Source organism: Pristiophorus japonicus, chromosome 8, assembly GCF_044704955.1.
Source record: "Pristiophorus japonicus isolate sPriJap1 chromosome 8, sPriJap1.hap1, whole genome shotgun sequence".
In the NCBI taxonomy this organism is placed as follows: Eukaryota; Metazoa; Chordata; class Chondrichthyes; family Pristiophoridae; genus Pristiophorus; species Pristiophorus japonicus.
This window is the reverse complement of record NC_091984.1, coordinates 70669332-70695847: the sequence shown is the minus strand read 5'-3', so window position 1 is coordinate 70695847 and position 26516 is coordinate 70669332. Positions and strand designations below refer to the sequence as shown.

General features: G+C 42.1%; 1 protein-coding gene across 1 annotated transcript in view; it reads right to left on the bottom strand.

The window, feature by feature from the left end:
- Positions 1 to 20924: 20924 nt before the first annotated feature.
- LOC139268098 (metalloprotease TIKI2-like) overlaps positions 20925 to 26516 on the bottom strand; it is a 184360-nt gene continuing 178768 nt past the window's right edge. The window contains exon 4 of the mRNA XM_070886111.1: positions 20925 to 21345. Coding sequence (XP_070742212.1) covers positions 21165 to 21345 — 181 coding nt within the window. The 3' untranslated portion in view covers positions 20925 to 21164. The remainder of the gene's footprint in view (positions 21346 to 26516) is intronic.

The window sequence follows — 26516 nt, the reverse complement described above, 5'->3', positions numbered from 1 at the left end:
CTACCGAGCCACTCTTAGTGATGGACATTGAGGTTCCCCACCCAGAGTATATTTTGTGCCAACCCTCAGTGCTTCTTCCAAGTGGTGTTCAACACGGTGGAGTACTGATTCATCAGCTGAGGGAGGGTGAAAAGTGGTAATCAACAGGATGTTTCCTTGCCCATGCTTGATCTGAAGCAATGAAAATTCATGGGGTCCAGAGTCAATGTTGAGGACTCCCAACTGTATACCACTGTGCCACCACCCAAGGTGGGTCTGTCCTGCTGGTGGGACAGGACATGCCCAGGGATGGTGATGGAGGAGTCTGGGACTTTGGCTGCAAGGTACGATTCTGTGAGTATGACTATGTCAGGCTGTTGCTTGACTAGTCTGTGTGACAACTCTCCCAATTTTGACACAAGTTCCCAGATATTAGTGAGGAGGACTTTGCAGGGTCGACTGGGGTGGGTGTGCTGTTGTTGTGTCCGAAGTCAGTGTCAAGGACGATGCTGGGTGGTCCGTCCAGTTTTATACTTATTATTGTTTTTTTAATGGTTTGGTACAACTGAGTGGCTTATTAGGCCATTTCAGAGGGTAGTTAAGAGTCAACCACTTTGCTGTGTGATCTGGAATCACATATAGGCAAGGCTGGCAAAATTATTTCCCCAAAGGAGTGAACTAGATGGGTTTTGACAACAGTTTGATAGTTACTATTACTGACACTATCTTTTTATTCCAGATTTATTTAATTAACTGAATTTAAATTCCCCAGCTGCCATGGTGAGATTTGAACTTGCAACTCTGGATCATTGATCCATACCTCTGCTTACTAGTCCAGTAACTTAACCACTATGCTACCATTCCCTTAATGTATATCTTGTTCCTTACTCTCAATTTTTCCCTTATGGCTTTATTCATCCATGGTGTCTCATTAGTGTTTAGCTTGTTCTTGTTTTTAGCAGAATATATTTTTCCTGGACTCTGTTGAACACCATTTTAAATAGATGAGTTGACGGCACAAATAGATACAAATGGGTATTATCTGATAGCCATTACAGAGACCTGGTTGCAAGGTGACCAGAACTGGGAATTAAATATTCAGGGGTTTTTGACAATTCAGAAGGACAGACAGAAAGGAAAAGGAGGTGGGGTAGCTCTATTGATAAAGGATGGAATCACTGCAATAGTAAGAAACGATATTGGCTCAAATGATCAGGATATTGAAACAGTTTGGATGGAGATAAGGAATAATAAGGGGAAAAAGTCACTGGTGGGCGTAGTCTATAGGCTCCCTAACAGTCGCAACTCTGTTGGTCGGAGTATAAACCAAGAAATAGTGGGGGCTTGTAAAAAGGGAACAGCAGTGATTTTAACCTCCATATTGATTGGACAAATCAAATTGGTCAGGGTAGCCTTGAGGAAAAGTTCACAGAGTGCATAAGGGATGGGTTCCTTGAGCAGTATGTAACGGGACCAACCAGGAGACAGGCTATTTTATATCTCGTCCTAGTAAATGATCCTCTCAGAATGAGTGATCACAGTATGGTTGAATTTGTAATACAGATTGAGGGTGAGAAGTTGTGTCAGAAACGAGTGTACTATGCTTAAACAAAGGGGACTACAGTGGGATGAGGGCAGAGTTGGCTAAAGTAGACTGGAAACACAGACTAAACAGTGGCACAATTGAGGAACAGTGGAGGACTTTTAAGGAGCTCTTTCAAAGTGCGCAACAAAAATATATTCCAGTGAAAAAGAAGGGTGGTAAGAGAAGGGATAACCAGCCATGGATAACCAAGGAAATAAAGGAGAGTATCAAATCAAAGACCAATGCGTATAAGGTGGCCAAGGTTAGTGGGAAACTAGAAGATTGGGAAAATTTTAAACAACAGCAAAGAATGACTAAAAAAGCAATAAAGAAAGGAAAGATAGATTACAAAGGTAAACTTGCGCAAAACATAAAAACAGATAGTAAAAGCTTTTACAGATATATAAAATGGAAAAGAGTGACTAAAATAAATGTTGGTCCCTTAGAAGATGAGAAGGGGGATTTAATAATGGGAAATGTGGAAATGGCTGAGATTTAAACAATTATTTTGCTTCGGTCTTCACAGTGGAAGACACAAAAACCATGCCAAAAATTGCTGGTCACAGGAATGTGGGAAGGGAGGACCTTGAGACAATCATTATCACTAGGGGGGTAGTGCTGTACAGGCTAATGGGACTCAAGGTAGACAAGTCCCCTGGTCCTGATGAAATGCATCCCAGGGTATTAAAAGAAATGGCGGAAGTTATAGCAGATGCATTCGTTATAATCTACCAAAATTCTCTGGACTCTGGGGAGGTACCAGCGGATTGGAAAGCAGCTAATGTAACACCTCTGTTTAAAAAAAGGGGGCAGACAAAAGGCAGGTAACTATAGGCTGGTTAGTTTAACATCTGTAGTGGGGAAAATGCTTGAAACTATCATTAAGGAAGAAATAGTGGGACATCTAGATAAGAAAAGTGCAATCAAGCAGACGCAGCATGGATTCATGAAGGGGAAATCATGTTTAACTAATTTACTGGAATTCTTTGAGGATATAACGAGCATGGTGGATAGAGGTGTACCGATGGATGTGGTGTATTTAGATTTCCAAAAGGCATTCGATAAGGTGCCACACAAAAGGTTACTGCAGAAGATCGAGGTAGGTGGAGTCAGAGGAAATGTATTAGCATGGATAGAGAATTGGCTGGCGAGCAGAAAGCAGAGAGTCGGGATAAATGGGTCTTTTTCGGGTTGGAAATCGGTGGTTAATGGTGTGCCACAGGGATCGGTGCTGGGACCACAACTGTTTACAATATACATAAATGACCTGGAAGAGGGGACAGAGTGTAGTGTAACAAAATTTGCAGATGACACAAAGATTGGTGGGAACGCGGGTTGTGTAGAGGACACAGAGAGGCTGCAAAGAGATTTAGATAGGTTAAGCGAAGGGCTAAGGTTTGGCAGATGGAATACAATGTCGAAAAGTGTGAGGTCATCCACTTTGGGGAAAAAAACAGTAAAAGGGAATATTATTTGAATGGGGAGAAATTACAACATGCTGAGGTGCAGAGGGACCTGGGGGTCCTTGTGCATGAATCCCAAAAAGTTAGTTTGCAGGTGCAGCAGGTAATCAGGAAGGCGAATGGAATGTTGGCCTTCATTGCGAGAGGGATGGAGTAAAAAAGCAGGGAGGTCCTGCTGCAACTGCATAAGGTATTGGTAAGGCCGCACCTGGAGTACTGCGTGCAGTTTTGGTCACCTTACTTAAGGAAGGATATACTGGCTTTGGAGGGGGTACAGAGACGATTCATTTGACTGATTCCGGAGATGAGAGGGTTACCTTATGATGATAGATTGAGTAGGCTGAGTCTTTACTTGTTGGAGTTCAGAAGGATGAGGGGTGATCTTATAGAAACATTTAAAATAATGAAAGGGATAGACTAGATGGAGGTGGAGAGGTTGTTTCCACTGGTCGGGGAGACTAGAACTAGGGGGCACAGCCTTAAAATACGGGGGAGCCAATTTAAAACCGAGTTGTGAAGGAATTTCTTCTCCCAGAGGGTTGTGAATCTGTGGAATTCTCTGCCGAAGGAAGCAGTTGAGGCTAGCTCATTGAATGTATTCAAGTCACAGATAGATAGATTTTTAACCAATAAGGGAATTAAGGGTTACGGGGAGTGGGCGGGTAAGTGGAGCCAAGTCCACAGCCAGATCAGCCATGATCTTATTGAATGGCGGAGCAGGCTCGAGGGGCTAGATGGCCCTACTCCTGTTCCTAATCCTTATGTTCTTATGTTCTTATGTGTAATGAGACAGAATTAATAAACAATCTCCTAGTAAAGGATCCCCTTGGAATGAGTGATCATAGCATGAATGAATTTCAAATTCAGATGGAGGGTGAGAAAGTTGGATCTCTAACCAGCGTACTAAGCTTAAATAAAGGAGACGATGAAGGTATGAGGGCAGAGTTGGCTGAAATGGACTGGGAAAAGAGATTAAAGTGTAGAACGGTTGATGAACAGTGGTGTACATTTAAGGAAATATTTCACAACTCTCAAGAAAAATATATTCCAGTGAGGAGAAAAGGGTATAAAAGAAAAGATAGCCATCCGTGGCTAACTAAAGAAATAAAGGATGGTATCCAATTAAAAACAAGGGCATACAAAGTGGCCAAAACTAGTGGGAGAACAGAAGATTGGGAAGCTTTTAAAAGCCAGCAAAGAATGCCTAATAAAATGATTAGCAAAGGGAAGATAGACTATGAAAGTAAACTAGCACGAAATATAAAAACAGATAGCAAGAGTTTCTATAGGTATATAAAAAGAAAAAGAGTGGCTAAAGTAAATGTTGATCCCTTAGAGGACGAGACCGGAGAAATAGTAATGGGGAACATGGAGATGGCAGAAACTCTGAACAAATATTTTTTTATCAGTCTTTACGGTAGAGGACATAAACAATTTCCCAACAGTGGCTAGTCAAGGGGCTATGAGGCGGGGGGCAGTAGCAGGACATTTGGAAAACTATAATTCAGTCAGGTAGATTCAGCATGGATTTATGAAGGGGAAGTCATGTTTGACAAATTTGGGGGGGGGAGAAACTTATCACAATTACAATCAGTAAGGAGGTGGTACTCAGTAAGATAATGGGACTAAAGGCGAATAATTCCCCTGAACCTGATGGCTTGCATCCTAGGGTCTTAAGAGAAGTAGCAGCAGGGATTGTGGATGCATTGGTTGTAATTTACCAAATTCCCTGGATTCTGGGGAGGTCCCAGAAGATTGGAAAACTGTAAATGTAATGCCCCTATTTAAAAAAGAAGGCAGACAAAAAGCAGGAAACTATAGACCAGTTGGCCTAACATCTGTGGTTGGGAAGATGTTGGAGTCCATTATTAAAGAAGCAGTAGCAGGACATTTGGAAAACCATAATTCAGTCAGGTAGATTCAGCATGGATTTATGAAGGGGAAGTCATGTTTGACAAATTTGCTGGAATTCTTTGAGGATGTAATGAACAGGGTGGTTAAAGGGGAACCAGTGGATGTGATGTATTTGGACTTCCAGATGGCATTTGACAAGGTGCCACATAAAAGATTACTGCACAAAAGTTCATGGGGTTGGGGGTAATATGTTAGCATGGATAGAGGATTGGCTAACAGAAAACAGAGAGTCGGGATAAATGGTTCATTCTCTGATTGGCAATCAGTAACTAGTGAGGTGCTGCAGGGATCAGTGCTGGGACCCCAACTACTTACAATCTATATTAACGACTTGGAAGAAAGGACCGAGTGTAACGTAGCCAAGTTTGCTGACGATACAAAGATGAGAGGAAAAGCAATGTGTGAGGAGGACATAAAAAATCTGCAAAAGGACATTGACAGGCTAAGTGAGTGGGTAAAAATTTGGCAGATGGAGTATGATGTTGGAAAGTGTGAGGTCATGCACTTTGGCAGAAAAAATCAAAGCGCGAGTTACTATTTAAATGGAGAAAGATTGCAAAGTGCTGCAGTACAGTGGGACCTGGGGGTCCTTGTGCATAAAACACAAAAGGTTAGTATGCAGGTTCAGCAAATGATCAGGAAGGCCAATGGAGTCTTGGCCTTTATTGCAAAGGGGATGGAGTATAAAAGCAGGGAAGTCTTGCTACAGTTATACAGGGTATTGGTGATGCCACACCTGGAATACTGTGTACAGTTTTGGTTTCCACATTTACGAAAGGATATAATTGCTTTGGAGGCAGTTCAGAGAAGGTTCACTCGGTTGATTCTGGAGATGAGGTTGATTTATGAGGAAAGGTTGAGGAGGTTGGGCCTCGACTCATTGGAATTCAGAAGAATGAGAAGTGGTCTTATCGAAACGTATAAGATTATGAGGGGGCTTGACAAGGTAGATACAGGGAGGATGTTTCCACTGATAGGGGAGACTAGAACTAGGGGGCATAATCTTAGAATAAGGGGCCGCCCATTTACGACTGAGATGAGGAGGAATTTCTTCTCTCAGAGAGTTGTAAATCTGTGGAATTCGCTGCCTCAGGAATCTGTGGAAGCCGGGACATTGAATAAATCTAAAACAGAGATAGACAGTTTCTTAACCGATAAGGGAATAAGGGGTTATGGGGAGTGGGCAGGGAAGTGGACCTGATCATGTTAAATGGTGGAGCAGGCTCAATGGGCCATTTGGCCTACTCCTGATCCTATTTCTTATGTTCTTATGCTCTTCTATTTCCCATTACTGTTCTACTTCATTGTTGCCAATATTGTTGTCCATTATATTTTCCCAACTTCTATTCTCAGCCCCTCAGAATCAGATTTTCTCCAGTCTATTACCCTGGTCTTTGTCATACTTATGTCCTTTTCAATTATTATCTTAAAGCATATTATATTATGGCCACTATTGCTTAGATGTTCCCGGACATCTACTTCTCGTATCTGCTCTGGTTCATTCCCCATTACTAGATCCAATAGCAGATCCTCCTTTGTTGGGCTTTTTACATATTGGGTTAGAAAGGAGTCCTGTATACATTGTAAGAACTCCATTCCCTTATCCCCTTTAACTACCTCTTCTGCCCAGTTAAAATCGGGGTAGTTGAAATCCCCCATGATTATTATTCTGTTTTTTATTAATTCCCCAATTTGTTTGCATATTTCTTCCTCCACTTCCCTTGCATTATTAGGTGGTCTGTATACTACGCCTATTAGTGTGATTGATTCTTTATTATCTTGTATCTCTATCCACGTGGTTTCTATTTCTGTCTTGCTGATATCTGCGTCACTTTTTCCTACTGCCATTATGTTATCTTAAATAAGTACAGCTACTCCACCACCCCCCCTTTTTCCCTCTCTATTTTTTCTAAATATGTTATACCCTGCAATATTTAATTCCCAGTCCTGATTTTTCTCTAGCCATGTCTCAGTAATCCCCACTATATTTGGTTCCTCGCAACGCATGATTGCCTACAGCTACCCTATTTTTATTACAGACACTGTGTACATTGCTATACAGACAGTTTAACTCATTTTTAATTGTAGTTCCTCTCACTTTATTTTTAAATATCTTTTTACACTCCTGTTCTATAACTCTATTTATTACCTGGCCATCAATGTCCTCCCTCACTTTATTCTTTTCTATGCTCTCCTTTCCTGTTTTGTATATTTATTTAGGCTGGTTTCATTTCTTGTAGACCCCCTCCCCCAATCTTACTAGTTTAAAGCCTTTACCACCTCCCTATTTTCGTTTTCTGCTGGACACGGGTCCCATTGCGGTTCAAGTGGAGCCCGTCCCATCAGTCCAGCTCCTCCCTGTCCCAGTACTGGTGCCAGTGTCCCATGTAAAGTAACCCCTCTTTGCCACCCCAGCACTTTAGAAGAAAGATTTGCAATACCATAGCACATTTCATTACCTCGGGACATCCCAAAGCACTTTACAGCCAATTAAGTACTTTTGAAATGTAACCACTGTTGTAATGTAAGAAGTGCAGCAGCAAATTTATGCACAGCAAGCTTCCACAAACAGCAATGTGACAAAGACCAGATAATCTGTTTTAGCGACGTTGATTGAGGGATAAACATTGACCAGGGCGCTGGGTAGAACGAGCCTGCTCTTCTTCAAAATAGTGGCTTGGGATCATTTATGGGCAGACAGGGCCTCAGTTTAACAGCTCATCCGAAAGATGGCACATCCCTTAGTATTGCACTGATGTGTCAGCCTGGAGTTTTGGAGTAGGACCTGAACCCAAAACCTTCTGACTCCGAGGCAAGCGTCAGTTACCACCGAGCCAAGGCTGACATCTAAAACATCATAGGAGTGGTGGCTGAGTTACCACTGTGTCTGGAGGAGAAAGAGGAACAGCAGCAGGAAGGGCCACTCAGAGCTACAGCTGGAGGGAGACAAGGCAGAAGGAGGAGAGCTAGAAGGTCTCCTTATCCACCCCGAGTCTTCAGAACTGAACCTCAGAACCACACCTTTTGGAGGAGCATTGTGTAAGGGATTTGCTTCCAGAGAGGCAGTCTTGGAGATGTAGCCCACAGCCACAATGCCCACAGCCTTGACAGATGGCAGTAAAAGCGACAACTTTCCACAATGTCTCTGCTTCGGGCTTGTTCCAGGCTGCAACAGACGGCATTGTGAACATCAGCCAGCCTGCAATCCATGCCTGCATCATACAGGTTATGGATGGACTATTTGCCAGGGTTAATGACTTCAAGTTCCCCATGGACATTCGTAAGCAGCAGGAGAGGGCCATGGGATTGGCCGAGATAGGCTTCCTCCAGGTGCAGGTATAGGCGACAAACGCACATTGTCCTGCGGTTTCCCATGGTCGCCTCTGCCGTTTATGTCAACTGCAAGGGCTACCACTTGTTCAATATACAGCTGGTCTGCGATGACTGTTAGCACTTCATGCAGGTGTGTGCCCAGCTGCTTGCTGGGCTGGCATTTCTGGCCGCATCAGCTTCTACTCTCGCGTTCACTGATTCACGCTCACACCCTCTAACTCACTATCTGCAGTATGTAGGGAAGCAATTTCTGTGCTGGTGTAAAGGGAACAGCAAGTGACGGTGCATCTTCTGGAGGTGTTCCCTCCTCATTCAGATCAGCCATGATCTTATTGAATGGCGGAGCAGGCGCTAGGGCCAAATGGCTACTCCTATTTCTTATGTTCTCATGTTCTCATAATCTGCTGCAGTTTGGCCAAGGACTTTTGATGGACCTGGAATGAGCAGAGGCAAGGGTTAGAGAGCGTTCAGTACAAGGAGAGAATGAAGATATGATCTCTAGATACCCTGCTGCACATGTCCTCCAGCTCTCCATCCACAACAGTCCCCTCCCTCTGTCGATGATATTGATAGCAGCTTCCTCCATTGCCGTGAGCATTGGCTTAAAAGATGAGGTGAGCGTGTGTTCATCTGGGAGAGGGATTTAAGGAGATGGTTGGTAGTGGAGAAAAGAGGCCATAAGTTATCTTTACTCTCCAGGATGATCCTGGAGTAGTGGGTGAACAGTGGGTATGTGCCTGGCAATCCAATATCTTCTAAATTAAATAGCATCCTTAATTTTTGTTGAGAAATTTTGTACAAAAATGCACACTCGACAATGGGATTAATGAACTTTCTAATATTTATACTGATTGTTGTTCAATTACCTTTTTGAAAGGAGTTAAAGGATTATCATTACAGGAGCATTGTGAATGGCTGAAATTTGTCCTTCCCACTAACAAAATCTTATTCTCAAAGTTTCCCAGATTTTAGATAAAGTCAAGAATAAAACAGAAAAATGGTCCTCTGTCCAACTTTTATGAACAAGAGGACAATATATCCCTTTATTTCTTGCACTCTGAAGTGGTAGCGAGTGCTGAATTTGAATGTTATACACATTATGACTTTTTTCTACAGTAATTTCTTTCCAATTTAAGGTAATTAAGAGAAGAGAAAAGTTTGCCCAGTATACTGGCCAAAATTTATCCGTCAACACCGTCAGTCTTATTTCTCTCATTTCTGCCTTACTGTGCACAAATTGACTGTCATGATTGCCTACATAACAACAGTGACTACACTTCAAACATAATTCATTGGGTATGAAGTGCTTTAGAATGGTCCCAGGACAGAAAAGGTGCTTTTCTTTCATTTAGTTTACATTTCCTTCAGTGTTCCCTTTCTGTCTTTTGTTGTGGGTGGGACTCCTCTTTTTAAGGTATTTTCTCTGCTTTCTCTTGCTTGGTTGGTTCTTTGTACTATCAGTGGCCAAATGGGAGGTCAAACAAATGGGTAACATACTCCCAGGTCTTTGCAAATGCTGCTGTGAATCTGCTCAATAGGTGAATCCCCCTCTGATTTTCATTTCCTCCCTGAAAGGAAGCGACTGCTCTTCAATGCACAGCTTCCAATTGTGGCATTACTGAGACTGCATGGTCTGTAAGATCCTGCAAATCCCCTGGGAAAACAGACGCACCAATGTTAGTGTCCTCGATCAGACCAACATCGAAGCACTGACCACACTCGACCAGCTCCGTTGGGCGGGCCACATCGTCCTCATGCCCAACACAAGATTCCCAAAGCAAGTGCACTACTCGGAACTCCTACGTGGCAAGTGAGCCCCAGGTGGGCAGAGGAAGCGTTTCAAGGACACCCTCAACCCCTCGTTGGTAAAATGCAACACCCCCACCGACACCTGGGAGTTCCTGAGCAAAGACTGCCCTAAGTGGAGGAAGAGCCCCGGGAGGGCGCTGAGCACTTCGAGTCTCGTCGCCGAGAGCATGCAGAAATCAAGCATGGGCAATGGAAAAGCGTGCGGCAAACCAGTCCCACCCACCCTTTCCTTCAACGACTGTCTGCCCCGCCTGTGACAGAGACTGTAATTTCCACGTTGAACTGTATAGTCACCTGAGAACTCACTTTTAGAGTGGAAGCAAGTCTTCCTCGATTTCGAGGGACTGCCTATGATGATGGTGTGGGAAAGATCCCATACATTAATCCAGACACTACCACTGGGCGCCAGAACATCAATGTCTGTTCCACATCATATTCATTTTAATTTTCTACTGATTATAACTTTGTGCTTCCGTCTTGTGGTTCTTAGTCAGCAATGATACCATTCCACACTAATGTAAAATAAATATAAATCTATGTAAAACATAGCTATCACTATCTGGAATGGTTTATACTCCAGCTCAGCTCCTTTGATGGTTCTGTTGGTAACGCTTTACCAAGATCTCAAATTCATAAATTAACTCCCCTCACATTAAATATCTTTTGCATTATTTGCAGTAAACCTTCTGCACCAAAATTTAAAAAAATTGTTTGATACAACGTGCCATGAATTAGTTTATATATCCTCTTCAAGAAGATGAAGAAATTCACTCCGGCAGATATTAGTTGAAAGGAAAGAGGTGGATATCCTACTAAAAGATTATTAAATGCGTGTCCCTGGACTTCCCTGTTTCAAAAAGTTTTCACAACTTTCTCTGCTGTTATCTGCATCGACGTGCAGTGAGCTGCTGAGAGCTTTCTTCATAGAAACATAGAAACATAGAAAATAGGTGCAGGAGTAGGCCATTCGGCCCTTCTAGCCTGCACCGCCATTCAATGAGTTCATGGCTGAACATTCAACTTCAGTACCCCATTCCTGCTTTCTCGCCATACCCCTTGATCCCCCTAGTAGTAAGGACCTCATCTAACTCCTTTTTGAATATATTTAGTGAATTGGCCTCAACAACTTTCTGTGGTAGAGAATTCCACAGGTTCACCACTCTCTGGGTGAAGAAGTTCCTCCGCATCTCGGTCCTAAATGGCTTACCCCTTATGCTTAGACTGTGACCTCTGGTTCTGGACTTCCCCAACATTGGGAACATTCTTCCTGCATCTAACCTGTCTAACCCCGTCAGAATTTTAAATGTTTCTATGAGGTCCCCTCTCATTCTTCTGAACTCCAGTGAATACAAGCCCAGTTGATCCAGTCTTTCTTGATAGGTCAGTCCCGCCATCCCGGGAATCAGTCTGGTGAACCTTCGCTGCACTCCCTCAATAGCAAGAATGTCCTTCCTCAGGTTAGGAGACCAAAACTGTACACAATACTCCAGGTGTGGCCTCACCAATGCCCTGTACAACTGTAGCAACACCTCCCTGCCCCTGTACTCAAATCCCCTTGCTATGAAGGCCAACATGCCATTTGCTTTCTTAACCGCCTGCTGCACCTGCATGCCAACCTTCAATGACTGATGTACCATGACACCCAGGTCTCTTTGCACCTCCCCTTTTCCTAATCAGTCAAGGTATAGGGGGCGATTTATGCTCTGTGCACTCATGGGGCAGGCAGTCGCTTTGGCAAGAGGCTTGTGCCAATTTCAGGGCAGGGCGTCATTTCCATTTGATCTGCAAACCAGGAGGGGTGAATCAGCAGGCAGTTTACTGATTGTGGTGAGTGGGACATATGGTGAGTCTTCCATGGAATTACAGTGAAATTAATGGGTTGCGGGGGGGGGGGGGTAGGGGGCGGCAGGGGGAGACAATCATGGGGGAGGGGTGCAGATGTATTAGCAGTGGGTGGCAAGATTTTTGTGGGGCCGAAAGGAACATTCATGTTCCTCCTGGTCCAAAATAAATCAGTACCACAGCATTTTGAGTTGCATTTTTGTATTTTCTGAGCGGCCTGAGGTGGTGCCTTAAGGACTGCTGGTTAGGTCGCTCAATGCCAGTTGCTGAAGGACGGAGGGTGCACGGTGTATCGGGATCCCACAACCACTGTAGGTCGGCAATTTCAATATTATAAATAGGCTCCTGCCCGAAACCGGTGGGTGCCTGACTGTGTCATAAAAACATAATAGGAGCAGGAGTAGGCCATTTGGTCCATCGCGCCTACTCCGCCAGTTAATAAGATCATGGCTGATCTGATCATGGACTCAGCTCCACTTCCCTGCCCCCTTCCCATAACCCTTTATTCCCTTATCGCTCAAAAATCTGTCTATTTCCGCCTTAAATATAGTCAATGACCCAGCCTCCACAGCTCTCTGGGGCAGAAAATTCCATAGACTTACAACCCTCAGAGAAGAAATTCCTCCTCATCTCAGTTTTAAATGGGTGACCCCTTATACTGAAACTATGCCCCCGAGTTCTCGATTCCCCCATGAGTGGAAACATCCTCTCTACATCTACCTTGTTGAGCCTCCTCATTATCTTATACGTTTCAATAAAGATCAACTCTCATTCTTCTGAACTCCAATGAGTACAGGCCCAACCTATCTTCATAAGTTAACCCCCTCATCTCTGGAATCAACCTAGTGAACCTTCTCTGAACTGCCTCCAATACAAGTATATCCTTCCTTAAATACGGAGACCAAAACTGTGCGCGGTACTCTAGGTGTGGCCTCACCAATACCCTGTACAGTTGTAGCAGCTGTACTCTGCTTTTTTCCTCTATTCCCCTTGCAATAAAGGCCAACATTTTGCCTTCCTGATTACTTGCAGTACCTGCATTCTAACTTTTTGTGTTTCATGCACAAGGACCCCAGGTCCCTCTCTACTGCAGCACTTTGCAATTTTTCACCATTTAAATTATAATTTGCTTTTCTATTTTTTCTGTCAAAGTGGATAACCTCACATTTTCCAACATTATACTCGATCTGTCAAATATTTGCCCACTCACTTAAGCCTGTCTATATCCCTTTGCAGATTTTTTGTGTTCTCACAATTTGCTATCCCACCCATCTTTGTATCATCAGCAAACTTGGCTACATTACACGCGATCCCTTCATCCAAGTCATTAATATAGATTGTAAATAGTTGAGGGCCGAACACCGATCCCTGTACCCCACTAGTTTGCCAACCGGAAAATTACCCATTTATCCCAACTCTCTGTTTTCTGTTAGTTAACCAATCCTCAATCCTTGCTAATATATTATCCCCAACCCTGTGAACTTTTATCTTGTGCAGTAACCTTTTATGTGACACCTTATCGAATGCCTTCTGGAAATCTAAATGCACCACATCCACTGGTTCCTCCTCATCTGCCCTGCTCATTACATCCTCAAAGAACTCCAGCAAATTTATCAAACATGATTTCCTTTTCATAAGAATATAAGAATTAGGAACAGGAGTAGGCCATCTAGCCCCTCGAGCCTGCTCCGCCATTCAATAAGATCATGGCTGATCTGGCCATGGACTCAGCTCCACTTATCCGCCCGCTCCCCGTAACCCTTAATTCCCTTATTGGTTAAAAATCTATCTATCTGTGATTTGAATACATTCAATGAGCTAGCCTCAGCTGCTTCCTTGGGCAGAGAATTCCACAGATTCACAACCCTCTGGGAGAAGGAATTCCTTCTCAACTCAGTTTTAAATTGGCTCCCCCGTATTTTGAGGCTGTGCCCCCTAGTTTTAGTCTCCCCGACCTGTGGAAACAACCTCTCTGTCTCTATCTCGTCTATCCCTTTCATTATTTTAAATGTTTCTATAAGATCACCCCTCATCCTTCTGAACTCCAACGAATAAAGACCCAGTCTACTCAATCTATCATCATAAGGTAACCCTCTCATCTCTGGAATTAGCCTAGTGAATCGTCTCTGTACCCCCTCCAAAGCTGTCCTTCCTTAAGTAAGGTGACCAAAACTGCACGCAGTACTCCAGGTGCGGCCTCACCAATACCTTATACAGTTGCAGCAGGACCTCCCTGCTTTTGTACTCCATTCCTCTCGCAATGAAGGCCAACATTCCATTTGCCTTCCTGATTACCTGCTGCACCTGCAAACTAACTTTTTGGGACTCATGCACAAGGACCCCCAGGTCCCTCTGCACCTCAACATGTTGTAATTTCTCCCCATACAAATAATATTCCCTTTTACTGTTTTTTTTTCCCCAAGGTGGATGACCTCACATTTTCCAACATTGTATTCCATCTGCCAAACCTTAGCCCATTCGCTTAACCTATCTAAATCTCTTTGCAGTCTCTCTGTGTCCCCTATACAACCCGCTTTCCCACTAATCTTTGTGTCATCTGCAAATTTTGTTACACTACGTTCTGTCCCCTCTTCCAGGTCATCTATGTATATTGTAAACAGTTGTGGTCCCAGTAAAACCACGCTGATTCTGCTTGATTGAATTATGCTTTTCCAAATGTCCCGCTGCTGCTTCCTTAATAATGGACTCCAGCATTTTCCCAACGACAGATATTAGGCTAACTGGTCTATAGTTTCTTGCTTTTTGTCTGCCTCCTTTTTTAAATAGGAGCGTTACATTTGCTGTTTTCCAATCCGCTAGGACCGCCCCAGAATCCAGGGAATTTTGGTCGCCCTCGTGAAGACCCTCAACAAAATACCAGTGGGTGGATCTGTGGTGGAGATGGTGGCGATGATTCCATTCCAACCAGGGAAAGGTCCTCAAAACTGGGGCCTTTGTGTGTGCCTTACCCCATTTGCTCATTTAGTTAATTGGATATTTAGCCAATATCAATTCCACTTGCTGCTCTTTTGTTAGGTTCAAGTTACTTGCTTTAAATTGATAAGAAATAACAAATTCTCTGCCATGGGAGGTATTGAAAATTCTCATTTACATCAAAGTCTGGTTAGCAGCTAGGAAAGGTACTAGGATGAAGGAGAGTTTGGGTTGGAAAATTCCCCATTAAGATAGTTAGCGGTTACAGAACTACAGAATTACAGAATAGCTAACGGGGGTGTATGTCATGTGTAACAAAATTATAATTCCTTTTTATAAAGAACAGCTTTGTGATTGTTACACATAGGATACAGTGCAAATCTTCCCCCAGGGTATTTCAACCTCACTAATTCTTGTTTACATCAATTGTGAGTAATCAAGGAGCCAAAAACGCTTCAGCTGGAAATTATTTAAAGTGTTTTAAACACAGGTCTTAAATGGGTTTAAAGTGCGCTTGTGATTCCCTTGCTTTAGACAGAATTTTTTGCTGAAAATAAAAGGTTAATGTTGCGAGGTCTCTGGTCACAACACATTAAAAAAATGAACGTGAAGGGGCTTGGCAGTTCAGCAAGTTATCACACTGTCCTTTCACCTCTGGAGCTTGGCTTTAAATCCGACCCAAACTGGTGGATGGAATGAATGTCTACTTTGTCCCTCTTTAACTGTGCTGGTTGTAAGATTGTATATGAAATGAGTTTAAACAGTCTCAGCCCAGGTCCAAATAAACATGGGCCCACAGCAAAAGAGGTACCCATAACTTGGCACTAAAAATAGGAATTGCACTCCAATAAACCATAAAGATGGCAAGTGGGGGAAATGGAAAAACCCTGGTTTTCTTTCAGTCATATTGTTGGGGCAGAATAGAAGAAGATTTACTCTACCTTTGTCATGGCCACTGGATGTTCAACTATGGAAAAGTGTTCCATAACGGGCATTTACATTCTTCACTATGATTAACAGAAAATCTCAATGGATTTCTTTACAAGGTGATAACATAATAATAAGTCGTATAGTAGTTATCAATATTTGCAATTTAATGAACCTTTATGAAAATCAGCGTGAGCTAACGTTCAGAAAAAAACAGCCAAGCCTTGTGTTTGCTATAATTGCTGTCTTCTGCCCCAAGGTGGCAGTATGAGGATCATTTTAAGGCCACCCAATTGCAGTTATCCTGTAACCTCAGATTTCACCAGGAGACAGCTATTAAATTATAATGATTTATTGACTCTTTATATTATCTTTTCTTTCCCAAAATTTCACAATTTTGTGACAAGCACAGTCACATGAAAATTGTAAACAAAATAATTCTTTTTCAGGTTTGGTACGCACCTACATTCATTTGATTAATGCAAACTATGGCCTTATTTACATGAATGTGTTCAACTCACGTAATAAATCACTCCCCGTGGAATGAATCACTCTGCCTGAATCCCAGATATTTTTCCCTGAATTAAACTAACAATGTAATTTGCATATTTTATGCTGTCAAATGCAACCACAGACATTGTGGAAACAAAAACCTGCAATGTGGTTCCCTGTATGTAAACTCGGGTGCTGTTTGTAGGCGTCGTCTGTAAATCGCAGCTAATTTTTAAATATCTGTCAGGTTAAGTTGCATATTATAAGCCAAATTTCTCTTGAATAATTAAAATAATTACCCAGTCGTTGAATTAAAGCAAAACTGGTGGATTTCGGTTAACTAGATAGGGGAGAAAAACTGCAACAACTCAACAAATCATTGCCTAACACCTCCATGTAAGTAGGGCCATGGATAGATAGCTAAAAAGAATTAAAAAATACTGAAATGAGCTTCTGTACTGGTTTTCTACAAGAATACAAAATGTTTAAATCAGTAATAATAATTATTAATAAACGTATTGATTTAAATTTACAAAATCCTGTCTTTAACACCTCACCATGGAGTCAATCCATTTCTTTTTACCATCTTATCATTTTTTGCAAAAATTTGACTTGGCTGCTGCAATTACTCTAATACATATTCAGATTTATTACAATACAGCATTACATTACACTAAAAAAATAATATTTCTGAAAAAATAACATTAATAGAATCTTTTACAACAGTGTGCTGAGAAAGGCATCAAGATATGTTACAAAAATGTCAAAACAGATGGACAAAAATAAAATATTTTGCTTCTGTAATAACTTAATGTGTACCAATTAATTCACAACCCATGTTTTGTTTGGTGTGCACACAGATCTGTTATTTTCCACAATATCAGTTCTTGGTAATATTTTCAAAAAATATTGTCAGCTAATATGAAAAATGTAGTGACTCATCTCTACAGAAGTCACCAGAATAAAAGGCAATGAGCACTACTGGCATTAATGCCTCAGAGTTCCTTGGTGACCACCAGTCCAAGCACCATGTTAGAAGCTGAACTGGAACAGCTTGGAATATGCAGAGCTCCCACCTCCCTTCACCAATAGCCTCCTTTACTTGTGACAATCGTTGACCTTAAGTTCAGAATTAGTGGCAAATTGGTACCAATATTAGCAATGGAGGATTTAAAGGTTCCATAAGAGCACTGTAGTAATGTCATGGCCTAGATGGCCCAACTCCCACAACTACTTCCTACTTGGTCAGCAGAAGCGGATGGCTGCAGGATTCTCGTCTCACCCACCGCCCGATCAGATGCACAAAAACAAAATCGAGAAAAAGATTTGCGTAGCTTTTACGTGAGGACAGTAACTCTATAAACTGAAAGATAGAGCCAGAGTCTGGCCTGAGTGCAAGAAATCCATGTGGTGAGTTAGTGGAGCTGCCACTGTCACACTGAGCATGCTGAGTGTGGTGGTTCCACAGAAATGAAAGCTACCTGCTTCACCACCCAAAGTCACTCTCTCGATGTCAGAATCCCTGGTAACAGCACATTGCTGCCAGAGACCTGCGAGCAGCTCACCCACCCACTTATTGGCTGATATGTACCAAGAAAGGGAAAAGGAGAATGTATCTTAAAAAAAAGAGATAATCTCACTCAAAGAACAAACAACATAATAGCACGTTGAATGATGCTGAATGGTGAGGGTCACAACGAGCAAAATGTGGGGAGGCAGAAAAGAAAATTAAATGTGCATAGAATGGTTACCGTCCAAATATGTGCTGGCATGAAGCGAATGCACAAGGCAACTCTGACTTACACCAGTGCCAACAACTCAGGTGAAGTGTACTGCAGAACAAAAGCCAGGCTGCATATGATTTCAGTCAAATTATCTCAGTACTGCCAGAACATAATCTCTACTGGGAAATTTCTAACATTGTTCCACTAATCCCATATCACAGACTCTAATCGACTGCCTTTTTAAAATTGTTGTCTCTCAGCAATTCTACATCTGCAGTAGCAGCATTCAGTCAATAGCAGTAGCCCCTGTTCCAAATTTCGCTCAGTCGGGAGTTGAACTTTTGGGGAAAAAAGCCCATTCCAGCTCCATCTGAAGCTGCTCTTCACAGTGAGTTACCCCGGGCCCAGATAGTTAATCTGCCATCAGTTAAAATGAATGCTGAGACATTATTTTATGCAAAAAATATTTTCATTACTGAACATGGCAGTGAAATAGAACACGAGTTCAACAGAAAAATGAAAATTCAACTCTAAATCATCTCATTCTGCAGAAAGGTCTCCTTTAAACATTTTCTATGAATATGGTCAATAATGATGGACTGGAGCATCAGCACTGGACTTCAAAGTGGTAGTTATCAGATGTACTTGTCGGTTGAGAAACGTTCTAGAAGAAAATCGCTACATAAAGAAGAAAGGGAACAACTTCTGAACTTTGGAATTGTTGCGAAATTATACTGACTGGTGGAATGTGGTGTATGTTCAGTATATTCCAAAAGTCTGAAAAGGATATGTTTTGCACAGTGGTAAAATTGAGTGATGCAGAAACTATACTGCAGCAGCAAATCTTCAGATTGGATAATAATGCCTGAAATTTCTGGAGCTGGAGAGCGTGGAAAGCCAGATTTCTGCCCAGGGGGTGGGGTCAGAACCCGGTTCTGCTAGGACTGGCTATGCTCTTTAAATTCCGCTACGGGGCGTATCTTCTGCCCACCCCCCAAGTCGGGGAACATTCCAGACTACATTGGGAATTGCATTCTTTAGGGCCTTATAGGGCCTCAAGCCACTCTCAGGCCCACATCCTTATCTGGACTAAGTAATTGATTTTGGAGGGAAATAATGAATTACATCGTCTGGAGGCAGAATGGCTTCTCTTGGTGCAGAAAAGTTCAGAAAGTCTTTTTTTTCCCTCCAGCTCTGTTGCAATACAGAGGACCTGAGGCAGAGTAGGTGTGGGCTGCTCTGCCTTACAAGGGTAGATTGGGCCAGGCCAGGGCTGCTGAACAGCCCTCGCAGGTGGCCTACCCAGACCATGCAGAGGATCCCGTCCCGGGACTTGGGGGTGGCGTTTTTGGCCTGGGTCTCGGAATTGGGAACCCTCAGGAATCTCAGGGCCTGTAGTTTTAAATATCAGATTCAAATGTTCTCCTCTTGTCTCTCCACTTCTCCTAAAGATTATGAATAGTGTTAGGGTACATTTCCTTAGGATCCACCTGGTAGCTCACTCAAATGACGGTTTTTCATTTGTGAGTCTAAACAATGACAAACTACTTCAGCATGAAGTAGCACATAGGCACTCTCCAGCAGGGGTCACTGGATAGTCATCTCGACTGTTTTTTGCACCTCTCTATCTTACAGGTGTTGAGACCACTTGTAACATCTCTAACTGCAGCCTCATCTGAAATCAGCTCAGACATCAAACCTGTGATCTTTCTATTCTGCACAGCTTAGTACCACAAGAGGTGATGCATTTACCCATTAAAAGTAGCTTGGATTATGTGAGTTTTAGTTTTGCTCCGCGATGTAGCATTCTTGCCTCTGAATAAGGCAATCAAGGGTTCAAGCCCCACCACAGACTTGAGCACATAATCTAGGTTGATGCCTCAATGCAGTACTGAGGAAGTGCGCAGTAATGAGGAAGTGCTGCATTGTCAGAGGTGCCATCTTTTAGATGGGATGTTAAACCAAGGCCCCATCTGCCTATTCCTATGGGCATAGAAGGCATTATTAGAAGACCAAGGAAGTTCTTACAGTGTCCTGGATGGCATTGATCATTCAACCAACACCACCAAAACAGCCTAACTAGTTGTTTATCTCAGTGCTGTTTGTGGGCCCCTGCTGTGTGTAAATTGGCTGCTGCGATTGCTTAGATAACAACACTGATTACACTTCAAATGTAATTCATTGACTGTGAAGCGCATTCAGACATCCTGAGGACATCAAAGGTGCTATATAAAATCCAAGTTCTTAACTATCTTAAATTCACCAAGATGAATCCAGCCTTACTTCCATATATAATCCAGATTCAACTCAGGAAATGTAATCATTTTTCTTACAAACTATGCTTTCGTACCTGCGCAAGCAATATGTAATGTGGATGGCAGCACAGAGAGAGAGCACTGGCTATATGATGGAAGCTCTCGAGTAATATCAGCTTTGTGATCTATCTGATGATCCAGTTGAGATCAGTAAGTTAACAGATCACCAATCGGATGCGGGACCTTCTTGGTCCGTTTTGTTCAGATGTGCACTTACTAACTGAGCTACTGCAGGAAAACATCCCATCCTTTTTTATGAATCACTGCATTAAAGGAGTTGTCAGAATTCAATTTTCTTCAGAGCTACTGGATATATTGAACAATCAGCTGAATCATTGAAGATGTTTAATGGGGAGTCAGGAGGAATCTCCTGCTAATGTTTCTCAACTAATAAATACACCCACTAGCCAACCTTCGGTAGAACGTCTACCTTGCCTGGACAGACTAAGGCATACCTTTTATAGCACTGGACTTTGCATGTGTTATCGAGTCATATACACAACAAAAACAACTTTGATGGGGAATAAATATACATTATTCATATGAACATATATACTTTCAGAAGTAAATTTACAATGCCCCATAGCATCATGGGAAAAAATATCCTTCTACAAAAAGAAGATGCTGTCACCGTATGGCTGTCCGAGCTTCAGAATCTCAGTTTAGTTTTTCCTGCATCATCGCAAAGAACATGATGGATCTGATGCAACCAAGTCTTGGGGGTCGACCAAGCTGAGGGCACAGACATTTCCTATATGTAACTGCAAAAAAGCTCCGTCAGCTAATACCAGAAATTCCTTTAAGGGTTTTTAAAAAGTTGTGGGTTAAGGTTACGTGTGCAGGGGGGTCAGGAGGGCCACAGCAGACTCCAGATTACCCCGTAGAGGAGTGCAGTCGCTGATAGGACTGTGGCCATTGAGGCAGAGTTGAGGATGGGATGCTGCTCCTTTTGATGTGAAGGCTCATGCGCAGGTTCCACTGTGATATAGCCATTGATAATCCTGATATTGGATGGCATGACTGTTGTGCTGCAGGAAATAAATAAAAGAGCAACATCAGATACCCAGGAAGTAAGCATCACAGGAACAAGGAAACCTTAGGATAACTTTAAGTTACCTATAAAATTGAGAACTGTGATATAAAATATCAGTTTGCCAGTCTTCAAATATCAAATAAATAAGTCTTGTAAAATAAATTGTACTTCACACAAAATCAGTTGGGCGGTGGGGGGGGAAACAGAGTGTTTCTAACCACCCCCATCTCCTGCGATCCTTATCTCAGCTGTGTAGGGCTGCCAGAGGTTGGGTGCCCTCCTACAGGAAGTGAAAAACTGAGGTGGCAATCTCCGGTTACTGCTCTAGCACTGCCCCCGGTGGCTGGAGTGAGCAGACTGCCATTTGCAGAGACCCAGGAGCATGCTGTCCTTCCATCCTTTTTGGTCAAAGACAGTATGTGGTGCGGCAACAAATAAGGGGATAAAATACCTTAAAACAAACACATTCCAAATTCCCAAGAGAGGTCTTCAGTGTTCCATGCATCACCAGCCTTATTTCGATAAAGAAGCCATTTAAGCTGGTTTCCCACACAATTCGACATGACTGATGTCATGCAAACCCTTCTGTTAGAAAAGTTCAGAGCTCGGTATTAATCTAGCTCAGTAATATTTTTCAGCAAATTTAATCTTTAAACCAGTCAATGTACATAAATGGTCCAATGAATGCAAGCCACTTTATTCACTAGAATCAAATTACAAACTCAGTGTCTTTAACGGCTTTGGAGATAGAGTCCCAATGACTGCAGTTGTTTAGTTATTTCTGGTAACCATTTCACTGTACATTACCGGATGTATAAAAGGTTGCAAATAGAACTTGCTATCATGACAGTGCCTTCTATGCTGCCAATAAAACATGGGAGAGGGATTTCCTGTAGGGTCGTAATCAGACGGTTACACCCAAAATTTAAATCTTATTCGTTAAAATAATTCTTTCCTTTATTAAAAAATGGCCTATTACACCCCACAATACTGGAGAGATGATTTGGTTATATAGCAATAGGCTAACATCAGCAGAACTGCAGTCTTGGGTGTCAATAATCAATAGGTCTGATTGGATCAACCTGTATTGTAAACCAGCAAAATGGACTGAAAATGACACAGACCAGTCTGATAAACTCAGTCAGTCACACATCAAACAGTATTGTCACATAACCTGCAGAAACATATGTCACTAGGACACATGAAGCATGCACGGATACTTCGAGCCTCCCCTGCCCCGGGGCATCCTCCCACCTCCCTTGATCGCCGACTTTCCAATTCCCCCAATTCCTTATTTACCCCGCCAGGACCGTTCTTGCTGATTCCCGGCGGCAGCCTGACCGGCCCCCCCATGGATTTTGACTTTTGCTCGCCGGCAGTGATTTTAGTCCTGCTAGCCTCAAGCAGGAGTCAGCAGCGGGGCATGTAAATGAGGCTGGGGAGTTAAAACCTTCCAGACCTCACACTCCAGCAGACTTGTCTGCTCGCTTCCAGCCCCAATTTCCACCCCGAGTTAAAATTGTAGCTTTAGATACATTGGAGTCGCAGTTAAAGTACCAGAAATGTGACCTGATGTGTAACCAGCTAAGGAAACAATTCAAGTATCAACTAATATGGAGAACCACAAGAAAAGACAGGTTGACAATTTAGATTTTCTAAGTCACTATTCACAGTGAGTGCATTTGCTGACTAGGTTGAGAAATGAGCTTTTCCCATTAAATCTTACACAAGGATTGCTCCAAAGATACGAGACGGCAAATTTAACGGACAATAGAAAAGACACACAGTTCTGTAGACTATCATATGGTATGAATCATTTTAACTGCTCAATATAACAAGTATTTCATCTGATGATAAGGACAAAGAGAAAGTTGAAGCAGACAAGCTTCTAATACGAAACAGATTTTCACCTAAAAAAAATTCTTAAGTGCATGCGTCAGATTGATAGAATAGTTTTTTTATGTATTAGATCAGTGACAAAATGGTTCCAGTTCTACTACAACAGTATAGTTACTTGAAGTGCCAACACACATTTGAGTTACACCCAACATTTCTTTACAGTGAATATTTCTACAGCCTCATTATAAAACCGGTTCTTGGATTCAAGGTCTAGAAGGGGCCCTGTACTGAAAGTGTTCAGGAAATAATGCTCATTCAGTCCAGTACTGCATGCATACATTTCAAGGATGTATCTGTTACTCACACTACACACCATCATATAATTACAAATGATATTAGGCCTCCTTTGTGGAATGGATTAATCTCTCTCCTCTCAACTTTTGCACACATACAGAGAGCCAGAAACCAGAAAGGTTTAAGTTTTGTTCTGGTGTATCAGAATCGGACTTGATGGCTCATACAACGTTTTCTTGTTCTACACGTGGGTACGGTGGTATAGTAGTTATTTTACAGAATGAGTAATCCAGAGAATGTGAGTTCACAATCCCTCCCCCCACCCCCACCCCCATAGCAGCTTGATAATTTAAATCCAATTTAGAAAATCTGGAAATATAAAAAACTGGTATCAGTAATATTATCATAAAAACCTAACTAGTTCCCTTCAGGAAGAAAACCTGTCGTCCTATATGTGACTCCAGTCGCACAGGGGTTGACTCTTAACTGCCCCATGAAATGACTGAGCAAGCCACTCATATCAATAAAGCTGCTACAAAGATGGAAAGCCTACCACCACCTTCGCTGAACAAGTGACCTAAAATTTTAAACCATCATTCTTAGGTTTTGCTCTCATGAAGTAGAATCCATTCTTTGGGCTGATGATACTATACCACTAAACAGCTCCTTTTAGTTATGAACAATTTTAGGGCTGAGGAATTCCATGCCAAGGAATGTCATACATCATTGTATTACTGCATGATTCTTATCAGGGCACTAAATCTGGAACCTAAAGCATCTTGAAGCCATATTGCTGTAGAATCTTGGTTGAAAATATTGCTCTATTCAGAAATGAACTGAAGCAGTTTTAGTACAAGTTTTGAAATGTATTGAATCTTTGGTTCAAAAAATATGGTACAAATGAGGCAAATCCCATAACATCAACCCCACACTGAGTAACATCCATTACATGCAGAGCTGCTTGGGAATGTAGCAACAGAGCAACCACATATGTCTAACTATGGGCCATGCAGGGATGGAAGGAGGCCTAATCATGCTTTATCCCAATGGTGTGTGCCTCACTGCATCACCAGATGTTGTTGGTGGCCATTCTTACCATAGAACTTTTTGACATAATTTAAAAAAAAATCAAAATCCTCCAAAACATTTTCTGCACTCCTCTCTTGAAGGTCCTGACTCATTCTGAGAAACAGTTCCATAGGTAGTAACTACCCAAATGGTCATTCTTCATGTGTGAGTTTAGAAAATAAGTTTCAGCAGGCTATTCAACCATGGAGAGGGGTGGCACCATCATAAGGGAACAGGATTCCATCATGACACACCTTGCAGAGACAGACACATGCATATTTCAGCAACAACCACTGTGAGATCTGAACCACGAACTCAGGGTGATATTTACCCCATCCTCATTCAGAGACGCTGTCGTGCCTCAGCACTCCTCCAGTTGAGATTAGCATTAAGCACAATCCAGAGGTTGAACCAAGGGCCGTCCTGATCTTGAAGGTCGAGAATTACATCAGGCAGTGCAGGAACCTACTGAGCTACTGAAGAAACTACATTTGAAATTTATTTCATAGAATCATGTAGCACAGAAGGAGGCCATTCGGCCCATAGTGCCTGTGCCGGTTCACTAAACGAGCTAAAACTGACACTTTTAGTGTAAATTTACAATCACCCCGTGGGATATAGAAATTATTCCACTTGTGACCTGATCAATTCATTTTCCATTTAATTATTCAGAGTTATAAGTTATAAGATCAGGCTAACCCTGTGGAATATTTTCTTTATCCATGGAGATATGTATATGTACCATCTGTTACACTATATATACAAAAACACTTCAAATTTTATCATGTAATAAAGTTCTTACAGCTTGTTCATTAATGTTTTTCTAGAATTTAAACTTTGGTCTCGTGTGATATCTAATGTTTGCAGATGCTTGAAGACAATAGCCTCTGGGCTTCCAAAGTAAACCTTCATTCTGATAGAGCAGTGAAAGCCAGTTGTCTTAGCTGCAGCCAAAGATCATGTATCTTAGATTGCAGAATGTCATCCCCTGCTACGTATCAAGCATTAGGAATGTTGGAGTCAGGAGCATATCAAAACCCCACCTGACATAATAGTCATCATGTCAATGGGCTGCTGTATTCCCTATGGTCAATATAACTATCCATGAGATCCCAAGCCTGAAAGAGGACACTATCACAACATTTTCATTGTATACGGTCAGGCCCAAGCCAAAGGTGACTCACAGGACCTGTCTGCACCTAGCATAACAGACGGCAATGGGTTTCAGAGGTGACTAATGTAATGCCAGTTTTGTGACCTTGTTGTTTTAGGGGCTTCAGGGTTTTAATTGAAGTTTGTTCAGGCATCCAAAAGATACACCTTGGGTCAAAAGGATATAAAGCTGTCATTGTGACAGATTGCTTCTTGAGGAAAGTTAGCTCGCTGCTGGGAAAACAACTTTCCATTGGTGTTGAAAAGAGAAAAGTATCCTGTTTGGCTTGCTACTGGGAACACAACATAAATAACACCAACTTCACTTTGAAATGGGAGATAAATGGTATCTGATTAGGTCTTCACTGTCTTCAATAAATAATGTCCAACATTTAGAACACTACTAATTCACACATCTAATAAAATCTCCACTAAAATTACTAGAATTTATTAGCATAATGACAGTAATTAAACCCTGAGCTCATTCACCAAGATTCTCCATAAAACAGGATGGATTGTTTTCTAATATTAGGATATATTCTGTAAATAGTTTATTCTTAAATTATGCACTTGACTGTTTGAAGTTGCAGTACTTCTTACCTCCACAATTCTAAAATTAGCTCTAGCTAAAACTCTTGCATCATTTATTTTAGTTTTAAACCCCTATCCGAATTGTCTCCCCTCTTCTGAAGACTTTGATTTTCACTTGGGTTCCATGGGCACTAGCAGAATTCCAATAGCTCACCCAAGTGATCATTTTTCATCTGTAAACCTAGAGAGTGAAGCCAAATAATTCTGTCCTCAGCACATGGT